Below are 15970 nucleotides of genomic sequence, written 5' to 3' on the forward strand. Positions count from 1 at the left end.
CCGGACCACTCTGCAATGACTAGCGATCTAACAGCAGGGGCCTGATCGCTGGTAGGTGTCACACATAACGAGATCGCTGCTGTGTCACAGAAACGGTGACTCAGCAACGATCTCGTTAGTGATCTCGTTGTGTGTGACGGGGCCTTTACTGACATTCAAGAGACCAGTCTCCGGAATGCCTGCATTGTTGAATTTAGCATAATTTGCTTCAATAACGCAGTCCAAAGGCGCATCCTAATATGCACATCAGCATCTGAGCAATAATCATACAAACACAGATGATCTTATTATTTTGGACAATTGATTTATAGCTAGACCCTCACTCCAAGTCATCAATACGGTCTCTTAGGATGACATTTTCTCTAGATAGGCGTTACTCTGACTGTGGTCAGAGATAATATCATCTTCCATAGTGGATATCCTGGTTTCTATAGCCACCACTTGTTACACTGTCTCATCAAGATGGTTTTGCAGCGCTTGGAGAGATGTGGCGACTGTTTCTTGAAGTGTGATGGAGATGTCCGGCATTTTGACCACGCCCCTAGCCACACCCCCACACCCATTTGTCAGTAAGGATCATTCAGCAGATGCCCCGGACTGTTCATTCATAGTCGTAGCAGCCAGATTTTTCTTATATTTATGTGTCACTATATGACATGTGGCTGATTTGTGCCTATAAGGCCGTGGTCACACGCATAAATTCTGTGTCTTTTTGTTTCTGCCGCTGTCTGCACCAAACTACACAATAACTATCTCCTCTGATCTTTCCATTTTTTTCTGCCTTTTCTCCATTGATTAATGCGTTTTTGGTGCAGATATGAATCTGCGTTTTTTAGTGTTTTTATTGTAGAGAGAGGCTTTTTCCTGCATTTTTTTAAGCTCCACATAGAAACCTCCAGAGAAAAAAAAGCATCAAAACCGCAGAGTTCAGCGGCGTCTTCTCGTGGAATCCACTTTGCTTGGACAATTAAACACAGCAAAATATCTGTGCAAAAAAACAGCAGAAAAAAATGCAGCATTTACATTACATGTGAACACGGACTAAATGTCCAAGCAAAGAGGATGAGACATCATGAAATCTCCGCCCTCGGTCTGAAGACGCCACTGAATTGTGCGGATTTGGTGTTTTTTTCTTTATAATCTTCAGGATTCACATCTGCACAAAACGTATCAAATAAGGGGACAATGGATAAAAAATACCGCAAACACGCAATAATCAGAGGAGATTGTTATCGCGCTCGTGGTGCGGACACCTGCAGAAAAAAACGCAGCATTTACACTCCGTGTGAACACTGCCTCAGTGATACATTTTTATTACTTTTTTATGGGTTTTAATAAAGAAAAATAATAAATTGTGCCATTTTTTTTCCACCATTTACCGATCCCCATAAATAACCTGATCGCTGCGTTGTTCGGGTCGTTACGATTACAGGGACACCAAATATGACCATGTTATTTGCTGATTTGTGATGTTCATTATTTTATAAAAAAAAGTGTAATAAAATTACATTATTCTATTTTATTTATTATTTTTAGCAATTTTATTAGAAGAAAAAAAAACCCTATTTTCCTCTCCCTGTAGAATAAAGGACACAGACGCTGCTCTGTACAATGGAGCTGTGTCCTGTGTAATTACTGTGTAATCAGAGGCTTCATTGTAGGTTCATTTATGTACAAACCTCCCACTTACATCATCAATTACTAATGGCTCAACAGCTAGAGCAGCTAGGAAAGCTAGGTGGCTGCTGGGCACATGTTTAAAAGTTGCTGGTTTGAATCCAAGGTGGTGAAAATAAAAATAATTTATTTGTATTTTTTTTCCTCATTTCTTTATAATAGTTTTATGGGAAGAAATGAATCTGACTCTTTCCTTCACCTATAAAGAGATGCAGTGTTTATCTATCTATACCTCTATCCATCTATCCTCTATCCATCTATCCTCTATCTATCCTCTATCCTTCTATCCAATCTATCATCTATCTTCTATCCTTCTATCTAATCTATCCTCTATCCTTCATCCTCTATCTTCTATCCTTCTATCTAATCTATCCTCTATCCTTCATCCTCTATCTATTCTCTATCTATCCTCTATCCTTCTATCTAATCTATCCTCTATCTTTCTAATCTATCCTTCATCCTCTATCCTATCTATCCTCTATCTTCTATCTAATCTATCCTCTATTCTTCATCCTCTATCTTCTATCCTTCATCCTCTATCTAGCCTCTATCTATCCTTTAGCTATTCTCTATCTATCCTCTATCCTTCTATCTAATCTATCCTCTATCCTTCTAATCTATCCTTCATCCTCTATCCTTCTATCTATCCTCTATCTTCTATCCTATCTAATCTATCCTCTATCCTTCATCCTCTATCTTCTATCCTATCTAATCTATCCTCTATCCTTCATCCTCTATCTTCTATCCTTCTATATAATCTATCCTCTATCTATCCTCTATCAATCCTCTATCCTCTATCCTTCTATCTAATCTATCCTCTATCTTCCATCCTTCTATCTAAAATATCCTCTATCCTTCATCCTCTATCTTCTTTCCTTCTATCTAATCTATCCTCTATCCTTCTATCTAATCTGTCCTCTATCCTTCTAGCTAATCTATCCTCTATCCTTTTAGGTAATCTATCATCTATCTTTTTTCCATTCTCTATCCATCTTTCCTCTATCCTTCTATCTAATCTAGCCTATCTAATCTATCCTATATCCTTCATCCTCTATCCTTCTATCTAATCTATCCTCTATCCTATCTAATCTATCCTCTATCCTTCTATCTAATCTATCTTCTATCCTTCATCCTCTATCTTCTGTCCTTCATCCATCCATCCATCCATCTTCTATCCTTCATCCATCCATCTTCTATCCTTCATCCATCCATCTTCTATCCTTCATCCATCCATCCTTCATCCATCCATCCATCTATCCTTCATCCATTCATCTTCTATCCTTCATCCATCCATCTTCTATCCTTCATCCATCCATCCATCTTCTATCCTTCATCCATCCATCCATCTTCTATCCTTCATCCATCCATCCATCCTTCATCAATCCATCTTCTATCCTTCATCCATCCATCCATCTTCTATCCTTCATCCATCCATCCATCTTCTATCCTTCATCCATCCATCCATCTTCTATCCTTCATCCATCCATCCATCTTCTATCCTTCATCCATCCATCTTCTATCCTTCATCCATCCATCCATCCATCTTCTATCCTTCATCCATCCATCTTCTATCCTTCATCCATCCATCTTCTATCCTTCATCCATCCATCCATCCATCCATCTTCTATCCTTCATCCATCCATCTTCTATCCTTCATCCATCCATCTTCTATCCTTCATCCATCCATCTTCTATCCTTCATCCATCCATCTTCTATCCTTCATCCATCCATCCATCTTCTATCCTTCATCCATCCATCCATCCATCTTCTATCCTTCATCCATCCATCTTCTATCCTTCATCCATCCATCTTCTATCCTTCATCCATCCATCCATCCATCTTCTATCCTTCATCCATCCATCCTTCATCCATCCATCCATCTATCCTTCATCCATCCATTCATCCATCTTCTATCCTTCATCCATCCATCCATCTTCTATCCTTCATCCATCCATCTTCTATCCTTCATCCATCCATCTTCTATCCTTCATCCATCCATCTTCTATCCTTCATCTATCCATCTTCTATCCTTCATCCATCCAACCATCCATCTTCTATCCTTCATCCATCCAACCATCCATCTTCTATCCTTCATCCATCCATCCATCTTCTATCCTTCATCCATCCTTAATCCATTCATCTTCTATCCTTCATCCATCCTTAATCCATTCATCTTCTATCCTTCATCCATCCATCCATCTTCTATCCTTCATCCATCCATCCATCCATCTTCTATCCTTCATCCGTCCATCCATCCATCTTCTATCCTTCATCCATCCATCCATCTTCTATCCTTCATCCATCCATCCATCTTCTATCCTTCATCCATCCATCTTCTATGCTTCATCCATCCATCCATCTTCTATGCTTCATCCATCCATCCATCTTCTATCCTTCATCCATCCATCCATCTTCTATCCTTCATCCATCCATCCTTCATCCATTCATCTTCTATCCTTCATCCATCCATACATCCATCTTCTATCCTTCATCCATCCATACATCCATCTTCTATCCTTCATCCATCCAACCATACATCCATCTTCTATCCTTCATCCACCCATCCATCTTCTATCCTTCATCCATCCATCGTCTATCCTTCATCCATCCATCCATCTTCTATCCTTCATCCATCCATCTTCTATCCTTCATCCATCCATCCATCCGTCCACCTTCTATCCTTCATCCATCCATCCATCCACCTTCTATCCTTCATCCATCCATCCATCCATCCACCTTCTATCCTTCATCCATCCCTCCCTCCATCCATCCCTCCCTTCATCCATCCCTCCCTCCATCCATCTTTGCAGCTAGATAATCTGCTTCTGATTTTTCTATGGCAATATAGAGGTTAAGATTACCCAATTTTCCTATGTTTTTGCCTTTGGAACAATGAGCTTCACAGTTCACGGGTTCGAGTCCCGGCCGCCCCCGATAATCCAGAGCCGATGATAATTTAATTTAATTTATTCACTGCACTGAGGGGAGGAGTCGGGACATCAGCTGTGAGCCGCGGGAGTGCGGGACACACCTCTAAAATCGGGGCAGTCCCACAGAATCCGGGACAGTTGGGAGGTATGCCAGCAGGTCGTCAGTTTGCAAGCACACACGTGGAGTGAGGAGCTCAGCTATGCTGCCGGCGCCATCTTTATCGTGCAGCCTGATGTCCCTCTGTCTCCCGTGGGTCTCTCCAGCGACGCTGCTACAGGCTCCATCTGAGCAGAAAACCTCTGCCACACAGTACGGGTTGCCAGGTGATTCGGTCGGGGGCTTGCTGAGCATGTTAGTGCTCCCACATTGTGATTCTGGGCGAGAGGTGACGGAGCCCAAGAGACGTCCGACTTACATAATCAGTGCCGGAACCAGAAGTCGTCCTTTTCTTTTTTTTCGAGTATTTAGACTGTCAGTTTGATGGCCTCAAAAAGTATAATTCCTCCTATATTCCTTATATAAGGCAGCCATGGACACTGTGCTTGTGGTGCCAGGTATGACATTCAGGATATAGTCAATATTATTATCTAATTTTCTGTGTAATTTCTTTTTGGAATTGTGGTAGAGTTGTTTTGGTAATAAGTAGAGATGAGTGATGTAGCGAACCATTCGCCAATTTCAAATTCAAGTTGTTTTGGGCGGTGTTCGAGTTGTTTGACGAACTCGAACAATTTGCTTCATGTTTGACCGTTCGAGTTACCGTTCGATAACTGTTCGATCACCAGAAGCGTAGCTAGTTACTAGCTGGCTTTTCACTGTAATACGGTTAGTCACCGTTACTAATGATATTATCAAAAGTAAGCGTATAGTGTGCGTGGGGGCGGGGTTTAGATCAGTGCTGCTGAGTGCTGAGAGAATGGCGATCACAATTTTTTTTTCCTAACCGCGCGTACAGTCGGGCGGGCCAGACTGTCATCCAATCACAGACACACACACAGCAAAGTGGATTTTTGCCAGACAAGCAAGGGCATGTGTCATTGGCTATGCTTGTCACATGTCCTTGCCCTATAAGACCCGGCCATTTTCCCCATTGCCGCCATTATCTCACTGCTGCGGGTGTGTGACAGTCACCGCTCCCGCTGCTGCTGCTGCGGGCGCTATACACTTAAAAAGTGCAATCTACAGATTGGTTTAGGGATTAGGGACTACTTGTAATTTCAGCCCTTTTCAGGGCTAGATTAGAGCAGTTCATAGCCATTTTTGCTAGGCAGGTCTGTGCCAGCGCTGTGCAAGGGTTTATCACAGCGTCTGTCTAAATCAGCTCAGGCAATTCCTTGGGGCATAGTATCGTTGTCTGGGATAGTCAGTGACGTTCCTCTTCTGACAACAAAGCTATACCACCTCTGCATTCTACACCACATCTCCATTTCTGCTATGCAATTTTAAGTGCAAAAACTGCAGGCAATTCTTTGGGGCATAGTATCATTGTCTGGGATAGTCAGTGACGTTCCTCTGCTGACAAAGTTATACCACCTCTGCATTCTACACCACCTCTCCATATCTGCTATGCAATTTTAAGTGCAAAAAGTGCAGGCAATTCCTTGGGGCATAGTATCATTGTTTGGGATAGTCAGTGACGTTCCTCTGCTGACAAGAAAGCTACACCACCTCTGCATTTTACACCACCTCTCCATTTCTGCTACGCAATTTTAAGTGCAACAAACAGTGTCCAATTTGTTCACAAACAAAATGAGTGGCAACAGGACAGATGCTGTTGGAAATGGGAACAAGCGTGTTGGAAAGGGAAAAAAAGTTTGTGTTCGTGGGGTAGGTGGTAAAGCAACAGTAACATCTGCTGAAGAAAGGCCATCTTCCAGCAAAAGTAAGATGTCTACTACTTTCCGTGGACAATCTGATATGATCCCTTTGTTACGGAAACGACCATTGCTACCAAAGGTAGATGAGGCACAAAAACAGCAGATGCTTGAATGGATCTCAAGTGCTCCATCAAGTGGCCTCTCCTCCACCTCTACTTTAACTTCCCAAAGACTCCAGTCCTCTGAGTTGACACCCCAATCGCACTTGCTTTCTACCAGCTCTCAAGTCTCCACCCACCCTGCAGAGTATGAGGTAACAGAGATGGTTGAGTCTGCAGAGCTGTTCAGTTATACTATAGCCTGGGAATCAGAGGTCTGCTCCAAAGCTACAGTGAGTCCAGAGAAGGAAATGATCTGCAGTGATGCCCAGAAGCTTTGTGAGTCAGATTCAGGCCCAGATGAATAAGGTTCTGAGCATAATGTAGACACTCATTCCCAAACTGTAACTCCTCTTAGTGGAGACAATGAGGAACATGCTGATGATGATGAGACTCAGATATCTGATTGGAATGACAACTTAACTATTCGGTCAGAGCAGGAAGAGGTTGGCTCTGAGGACAAGGGAATTGCAAACACACAGGGTGATGATGAGGTTGTAGATCCCACTTACTGTCAACCCACAGTCAGGCACTCGATGAGGTCAGCAGAGGTGGTGGAGGATGAAGCAACTGATGACGAGGTTAGCTTGCACCTTCCTGGACACAGATGGAGTACTGGAAGCACGTCAACAACTACATCCACAGCCACAACTCTGCCTCTGAGCACAAGTCGGGGTGGCTCTGCAGGTCGCATGGGCTCTAAGCTTTGCCTAGCCTGGTCCTTTTTTGACATCGCAAAGGATCTCCCAAATCATGTCATCTGTAAGATTTGTCACCAATCTCTTAAGTGGAGGCCAAAAACTCACTAGTTTGACTACTTCGTCCATCAACCGTCACATGAATATGAAGCATAAGTCGCAGTGGGAAGCTCACTGTGCTACAATGCGGCCTAGCGGAGCGGGCCAACCACCGTCTTCCCCTTCAAATGCATCCGTGCGCTCTTCATCCTCTATGACTGTGGGGACAGCAGTCACACATGCATTTCGACGCAGACCTTCCACCTCTTTAACCGCAACAAGCAGTGTGATTGGCAGGTCGTCAGTTGTTTTGGAAGGGGAAACAGCTGCTGCTGTTGAGCTCTCTGACATCGAGAGCACCACCTTTGGATGAAGGCAACATTATGTCTCCGCCTGCACTTTCCTCACAGACCAGCAGTTTTCCAGGGACACCCTACTCAATGCCATCTCAGCACAGCAGCCAGCCATCGGTCCCTCAGATGTGGACAAGTAAAAGACCATTTCCTCCTAGCCATGACAAAGCTTGACTTTCACCATCTGCAAGCTGTTGGCTATAGAAATGCTGCCTTTCCACCTGGTGGACACAGAGGATTTTTGAGACCTTATGTCCGTTGCAGTGCCCCAGTACCAGATGCCCAGTCGCTACTACTCCAAGAAAGGTGTGCCTGCGCTACACCAGCATGTCGCACACAACATCATCGCTTCCTTGATAAACTGTGTGTGACAGGGTGCATTTCACCACAGATACTTGGACCAGTAAGCATGGACAGGGATGTTACATGTCGCTGACTGGGCACTGGGTAACTATGATGAGAGATGGAGAAAGGTCTGCTGTACAAGTCTTGCCGTCTCCACGAGTTGTGCATCAATCATGTAGAAGTTCCTCAACTGCTTCTACCTCTTCCACCTCGTCTGGGTCCTCCACCCCTGCCCAAGGCCTGTCTAGTCAGGCTACCCGCGTTGTAACTGCGCACAAGGAATCCCGCACACCTCTTTACTATGCTGGCAGCAGAGCTCAACGGCATCAGGTGGTCTTTAAGATGAAATGTGAGTCACACAGCTGCCTAGTTGTAGTCATCTCTGGAGACTGAGTTTCGTCAATGGTTGTCTCCACTCAACCTGCAGCCAGGGAAGGCTGTGTGCGACAATGCTGCAAAACTGGGTGTGGCCCTTCGCCGGGGCAATATGACACATGTGCCTTAGGGTGGCTTTACACGCTACGATGTCACTACAGCGATCTCGTTGGGGTCACGGAATTTGTGACGCACATCCGGCTGCTGTAGCGATCTCGTTGTGTGTGAATCCAATGAGCGTTCAAAACGTTCAAAATCGCTCATCGTTGACATGGGGGTCCTCACCCAATTATCGGTGCTGTCACTGGGGCGAAGTTGTTCCTCGTTCCAGCGGCAGCACACATCGCTGCATGTGACGCCGCTGGAACGAGGAACCTCTCCATACCTGCGTCCAGGCAGCAATGAGGAAGGAAGGAGGTGGGCGGGATGTTTGTCCCGCTCATCTCCGCCCCTCCGCTGTGATTGAGCGGCCGCTTCGTGACGTTGCTGTGACGCCGAGCGAACCGCCCCCTTAGAAAGGAGGCGGTTTGCCAGTCATAGCGACGACGCTGACCAGGTATGTGCGTGTGACGCTGCCGTAGCGATAATGTTCGCTACGGCAGCGATCATCACATATCGGGTTTACGTTGGGGGCGGGTTCTATCACGCTACACATAGCTAGCATCGGCTAGCGATGTCGTAGCGTGTAATGCCCGCTTTACTCACGTGTTCTAACTTGCTAACCATGAGACTGTCGAGTCATCATCACTCAGACCGTACCAGCAACACCATATCTGGTGGTAACAGCAATTTTATGGAATCGTTTCATGAATTTTTTAGACCATCCTTTGCAAGGCCACAAGACACAAGAAGTCTGACACATAGTCAACGCCTGGAGAGGATGATACAAGAGTATTTCCAAGTGAATATCGATGCCATGACTCTGCAACTGGAGCCTTGCTCATTTTGGGCTTCCAGTCTTGAAAAATGGCCTGAACTCGCCACTTACGCCTTGGAGATCTTATCGTGTCCCGCAGTCAGCGTTTTCTCGGAACGTGTCTTCAGTGCTGCTGCGTGGGTGCTGACAGATAAGCGCACGCGTCTGTCCACTGACAATGTGGACAGACTAACGTTCATCAAGATAAACAAGTCAAAGATCCGCAAGGACTTTTCTACCCCTGTGTCATTCTGGGTAGAGTAAAGGATTGTGGATTTTGATTGTGCTTCATGCAAATCAACATGTTAATTGGCATCAATTGTCCCAGAGTTGCAAAATTAAGTGGTGTCTGTGGCCCAATTTTTGGAAAAAATGGAGACTCTGTTTGGAGTCCACTTGCTGTGTTTTACATGATTTTAGAAGGGCATGACATGTCTATATCTGTGTCTCCTCCTCCTTTTACTCGTCCAGGTCTTTTCTTTTCGCATGAGTATATGTACTTGTCACTTTTCCATGTGTTTGTGGTGTCTTGTTAGTTGTTTGTCACCTTTTGGACACCTTACAAGGTGTTTTCTATATGTTTGTATGTGTTTGCCTGCCATTGTTTTCAATGGGGTTTGAAGGTGTTCGTTGAACGTTCGACGAACACACCCGCCGTTCGACGAACCGAACTCGAACACTAGGGGGGTGGCTCATCACTAGTAATAAGACCATCACTATCTGGGCAGCACAACGATAATCCAGTCAGGGCCCTGAGTTTACCGGTGAAAACCAAGTTTAAAGGTTAAAGTGTTTCAAATTTACAAATTCTGTTTTATTGTTTTGACAGAAGATTTTGGCATTATAAAGAATACATCTGAAGAGCAATTCATTATCGCAGAAAAACCTTCAGCCCTTCACACCCAAGATCCGTCATGTGATGCTGCTAAACAATATCCTGATTCACAACAGAATGTTCAGCAAAATAAAAGCCACAAGAGTGGAGATCAACAACAAAGAGGTCACAACACAGGGGAGAAGCCATATTCATGCTCAGAATGTGAGAAATGTTTTACTAGGAAGTCACACCTTGTTGGACATCTAAAAATTCACACGGGGGAGAAGCCATATTCATGCTCAGAATGTGAGAAATGTTTTACTAGGAAGTCACAGCTTGTTGAACATCTAAAAATTCACACGGGGGAGAAGCCATTTTCATGTCCAGAATGTGGGAAATGTTTTATTTGGAAATCATCTCTTCATTTGCATATAAAAACTCACACAGGGGAGAAGCCATTTTCATGTCCAGAATGTGGGAAATGTTTTATTCTGAAATCATCTCTTGAATTGCATATAAAAACTCATACAGGGGAGAAGCCATTTTCTTGTTCAGAATGTGGGAAATGTTTTATTCAGAAATCATCTCTTGATTTGCATATGAAATATCACATGGGGGAGAAGCCATTTTCATGTTCAGAATGTGGGAAATGTTTTATTCGGAAATCACATCTTGATTTGCATGTGAAATATCACATGGGGGAGAAGCCATTTTCTTGTTCAGATTGTGGGAAATGTTTTATTCAGAAATCATCTCTTGATTTTCATATGAAATATCACACTGGAGAGAAGCTATTTTCATGTTCAGATTGTGGGAAATGTTTTATTCGTAAATCATATCTTGATGACCATATAAAGATTCACACAGGAGAGAAGCCATTTTCATGTTCAGATTGTGCGAAATGTTTTATTCGGAAATCATACCTTGATGACCATATAAAGATTCACACAGGGGAGAAGCCATTTTCATGTTCAGAATGTGGGAAATGTTTTATTCAGAAATCATCTCTTAATTTGCATATGAAATCTCACACTGGGGAGAAGTCATTTTCATGTTCAGAATGTGGGAAATGTTTTATTCTGAAATCACAGCTTGATCGACATATAATAACTCATACAGGCGTGAAGCCATTTTCTTGTTCGGATTGTGGGAAATGTTTTATTCAGAAATCATCTCTCGATTTTCATATGAAATATCACACTGGAGAGAAGCTATTTTCATGTTCAGATTGTGGGAAATGTTTTATTCGGAAATCATACCTTGATGACCATATAAAGATTCACACAGGGGAGAAGCCATTTTCATGTTCAGAATGTGGGAAATGTTTTTTTCAGAAATCATCTCTTAATTTGCATATGAAATCTCACACAGGGGAGAAGCCATTTTCATGTTCAGAATGTGGGAAATGTTTTATTCAGAAATCAGACCTTGATCGGCATATAAAAACTCACACAGGGGAGAAGCTATTTTCTTTTTCGGATTGTGGGAAATGTTTTATTCAGAAATCATCTCTTAATTTGCATATGAAATCTCACACGGGGGAGAAGCCATTTTCATGTTCAGAATGTGGGAAATGTTTTATTCAGAAATCATCTCTTAATTTTCATATGAAATCTCACATGGAGGAGAAGCCATTTTCATGTTCAGAATGTGGGAAATATTTTATTCTGAAATTAGACCTTGATCGGCATATAAAAACTCACACAGGGGAGAAGCCATTTTCTTGTTCAGAATGTGGGAAATGTTATATTCGGAAATCACACCTTGATCAGCATATAAAAACTCACACTGGGGAGAAGCCATTTTCTTGTTCAGAATGTGGGAAATGTTATATTCAGAAATCACACCTTGATCGGCATATAAAAGCTCACACTGGGGAGAAACCATTTTCTTGTTCAGAATGTGGGAAATGTTATATTCGGAAATCACACCTTGATAAGCATATAAAAACTCATACGGGAGAGAAGCCATTTTCTTGTTCAGATTGTGGGAAATGTTTTATTCAGAAATCACACCTTGATCGGCATATGAAAACTCACACGGGAGAGAAGCCATTTTCTTGTTCAGATTGTGGGAAATGTTTTATACAGAAATCACATCTTTATCGGCATACAAAAACTCATAAGGGGAGAAGCCATTTTCTTGTCTAGAATGTGGGAAATAGCTTCAAACAGAACTTTAAGGCTAGGGCCCCACTTTGCGTTTTTACCTGCGTTTCTGCAGTGTTTTGAGCAGCAGCGGTTTCATGCAAAATGGCCTGCGTTTTGCGTTTCCATGATAGTCTATGGAAAATGTTGAATTCCAGACCCCACTTTGAGTTTTTAACGCTGCGTTTAATTTGCATATTTTGTGGCAAAAACCATGCGTTCAAAGAAGCAGCATGTCAGTTGTTTTTGCTATTTTGGGTGCGTTTTGCTAACATTGAAGTCAATGATAAATGGCAAAAAGTAAGAAACATCAAAATTCCTGCATTTTACCTGCTTTTTTGCTGCTTTTTACATGCGTTTTGGACTTACAAAACGCATGCTTTTTTGACATTACTAAAATGGATTAATATGTCCCTTTACACACACATAGTCCGACATTTAAAATTAAGAAAAATTATCATTTTATGCTATATTTACGCAAAAACCGCTATAAATATATTAAAAATTAACAATTTCTAAATAGTTTCAAATATAAAATAATTATTCTTTTTTTTCCTTTTTTTCTTCATTTTGATTGTTTAAACTTTATTTAGCAGTGTCTTCATGTTCAAAACGCATCTGCCAAAACGCAAGTGAAAAAGCATGCAAAAAGCGCTGAAAACGCATCAAATACGCGGTAAATACGAATGTGTTTTCAGCGCTAAATTTCTGAAAAAGGCAACTTTGGTCAAATCAATTAAGGGCAAAACGTGCGTTCTAAACTGCAGGTAGGGAAACGCAAAGTGGGACCCTAGCCTAAAACTCATCTGTTCAGAAATGCCTATAATCTACAATGACATCACTGCTTCACCACCACCACCGTGCGGAGCTGCCTCCTGACCACCCTGCGGAGCTGCCGCCTCACCACCCTGCAGAGCTGCTGCCCAACGTACACCCCACCTACTGTCTCCTCCCCAAAATCCTATAGAATATAAGCCTGCAAGGGCAGGGTCCTCTTCCTTCTGTACTAGTCTGTCTACTGTAAATTGTATATGTATTCTGTATGTAACCCCCTTCTCATGTAGAGCACCATGGAATCAATAGTCCTCTATTAATAATAATAATAATAATAATAATAATAAAAATGCTTTGCTCACATATCCCATTTTGTCTGTATGTGGAAAGTGTTATCAGCCAAAATCACATCTGATTGCAGATGAAAAGCTCACACAGAAAAAAGTATCCATAACAAATCTTGTTAGACACGACAAAACACACACAAGGAAGCAGACATTTTTTCGATTGTTTCAGTCAAATCCCCCAAAGGATGACATCTACTGGGAGCCTGTATGTTCTGTCCATGTTTCCTCTGTCTAGCAAATACCCCCCATTACTAATCTAGTCGTTGAACCAAGAAAAAAGGGCTGACCTCATGAGGTTCTCAGGTCAGTGCACTGATTCTCAAAAACGTGTGTTAGTGCAGTCACTGCTGTCCCAGCCAATGGGGAACATTTTGTTCATTGACTGATGTGACAGTGAGTATGGGATCGTCGTGGTATCCCCTTATTGGATTATACTGGACCGGGATTAGGATTTTGCCTGGAAAATAAATTGGTGAATGAGGAGGTCTCTTGTCTTTATTTCTTTAATCATTTTCTCTTTTGAGGTGTTTCAGGTTAACTTTTTGTAATCGTTGTGGGATCTTGCCATGGATTATATTGGACATTTTGGTATTAAAAATTTTAATAAATTGGTGAGAGAGGTTTGTAGTCGGGGGGTGTTTAAATATAAGCCCTCCCCCGAGAATAAGCCCTAGTTCCGGATCAATAATGAAGTGTCCGTGCAGCTAAAAAAGGTTACAAATACTGCAGGACACTTCATTATAGACAGCGGCACCCGGCAATTACACTCACCCGACGATGAGCGTCAGGGCCTGCAGTGATCACACACCCGCACTCATCAGATCACTCTCACACACACACACATTCACACACCAGATCTCACACACAAACATCGGATCGCACACACAGTCAGATCGCACACACAAACATCGGATCACACGCAAGCATCAAATCACACACACAAACATCGGATCGCACACACATTGGATCGCATACACACTCACCTCATCCAGCTACACCGATCTCTTCTCGCCGGCAGAATCCTGAGAGGCAGTGCAGTGGGGCGCAACGAACAGGACCTGCTGCGGGACACGTGACTTGCTCTTATCATTCCCTGCGGCAGTAAGCGCTGGATGTGATGTGTGTGTGCGATCGGATGTGTGTCTGGGATCTGCTGTGTGTGTGTCTGCAATCGGCTGTGTTTTCCTGCGATCGGCTGTGTGTATCTGTGATCGGCTGAGTGTGCCTGCGATCGGCTGTGTGTGTCTGCTATCTGCTATGTGTGTGTGATCTGCTGTGTGTCTGATCGGCTGTGTGTGCCTGCGATCGGCTGTGTGTGCGCCTGCGATCGGCTGTGTGTGCGCCTGCGATCGGCTGTGTGTGCGCCTGCAATTGGCTGTGTGTGCCTGCGATCGGCTGTGTGTGCCTGCGATCGGCTGTGTGTGTGATTTGCTGTGTGTGTCTGCAATCGAGCTGTGTGTGTCAGTGTGTCAGCCAGCAGCAGGGGAGACCGGCATGCAGCACCGACCGTAGATCTCAGGGAGGACCTGGGAGCCACGCAGATGTCCGGGTCTGGTGAGTATGAGTCTCCTGGGAAGGAGTGGGGTCTGCTTTTTGGGGGGGGTAAACTTACCCCCAACCGTGTTTCTCCAAGAATAAGACCTCCAAAAATAAGCCCTAGTGCTTTTTTGGGGGGAAAAAAAAAAAGACAGTGTCTTATTTTTGGAAAAACACGGTAATACCAGGTCTGGATGTCAGCTGGCAATTCACGGCTGACATATACCCCATTTATTACCCCATTTGCCAGCGCCAGGATAGGCACATGTAATTGATGCACAACTTCTGGGACGGATGCAACATGCGATTTTTAGGCTGAGAAGGGACCAATAACCATGGACCTCCCCAACCTGAGAATACAAAACCACAGCTGTCTGCTTTACATTAACTGGTGATCCAATTTGGGAAGGAACCCATGTTTTTTATTTTACTTATTTATTTAATTTTATTAAAAAATTGATAATAGCGTGGGATGCCCTTTATTTTGGATTACCAGCCAAAGTAGAACTGCCAGATGTGGTCTGCAGATTGCAGCTTTCAGCTTTACCCTTAGCTGGTGAACAAAGATAAGGGGGACCTCATGTTTTTTGGGGAAAAATAATGAATTTGGAGCTAAACACCCTTTGGTGCCACATGAAAGGCACTAAAGGGTGCAAGCTTACAAAATACAGGGGAGTGGGACATTATATATGTGCTGCGCATTTATTTATCTAGCTTATGACAGTATGTAAAACTACATGTTAAAACGCATGTCACACGGACATGACATGGACGACACATGGGGAAAAAGCACTCACGTGACATACGGAATGATACTTGCATCTCACTCCAAGACAGTTCCAGGAGCAACAACGGAGCTATATTTTATACGATGTGACGGCACCCTAAAGCTGCGGAATTAATGGTGCTATATAAGTGAGTAAAATAAATAAATTGAGAAACAGTGCAAGAAATAATACAACAGTTACTTTCCAGATAAAGTCGCATGTTATACGAAAATGATGATTGTTCTGTATGCAGTTGTCAATAAATATCACAAG

At 43.1% G+C, this 15970-nt stretch overlaps 1 protein-coding gene across 1 annotated transcript in view; it reads left to right on the forward strand.

Moving 5' to 3' along the window:
* LOC142257352 (uncharacterized) overlaps positions 1 to 13376 on the forward strand; it is a 78329-nt gene extending 64953 nt beyond the window's left edge. The window contains exon 11 of the mRNA XM_075329456.1: positions 10139 to 13376. Within this exon, the coding sequence (XP_075185571.1) occupies positions 10139 to 12276 (2138 nt within the window). The 3' untranslated portion in view covers positions 12277 to 13376. The remainder of the gene's footprint in view (positions 1 to 10138) is intronic.
* The last annotated feature ends 2594 nt before the right edge of the window (positions 13377 to 15970 follow it).

This window comes from Anomaloglossus baeobatrachus, chromosome 1, assembly GCF_048569485.1.
Source record: "Anomaloglossus baeobatrachus isolate aAnoBae1 chromosome 1, aAnoBae1.hap1, whole genome shotgun sequence".
Lineage (NCBI taxonomy): Eukaryota > Metazoa > Chordata > Amphibia > Anura > Aromobatidae > Anomaloglossus > Anomaloglossus baeobatrachus.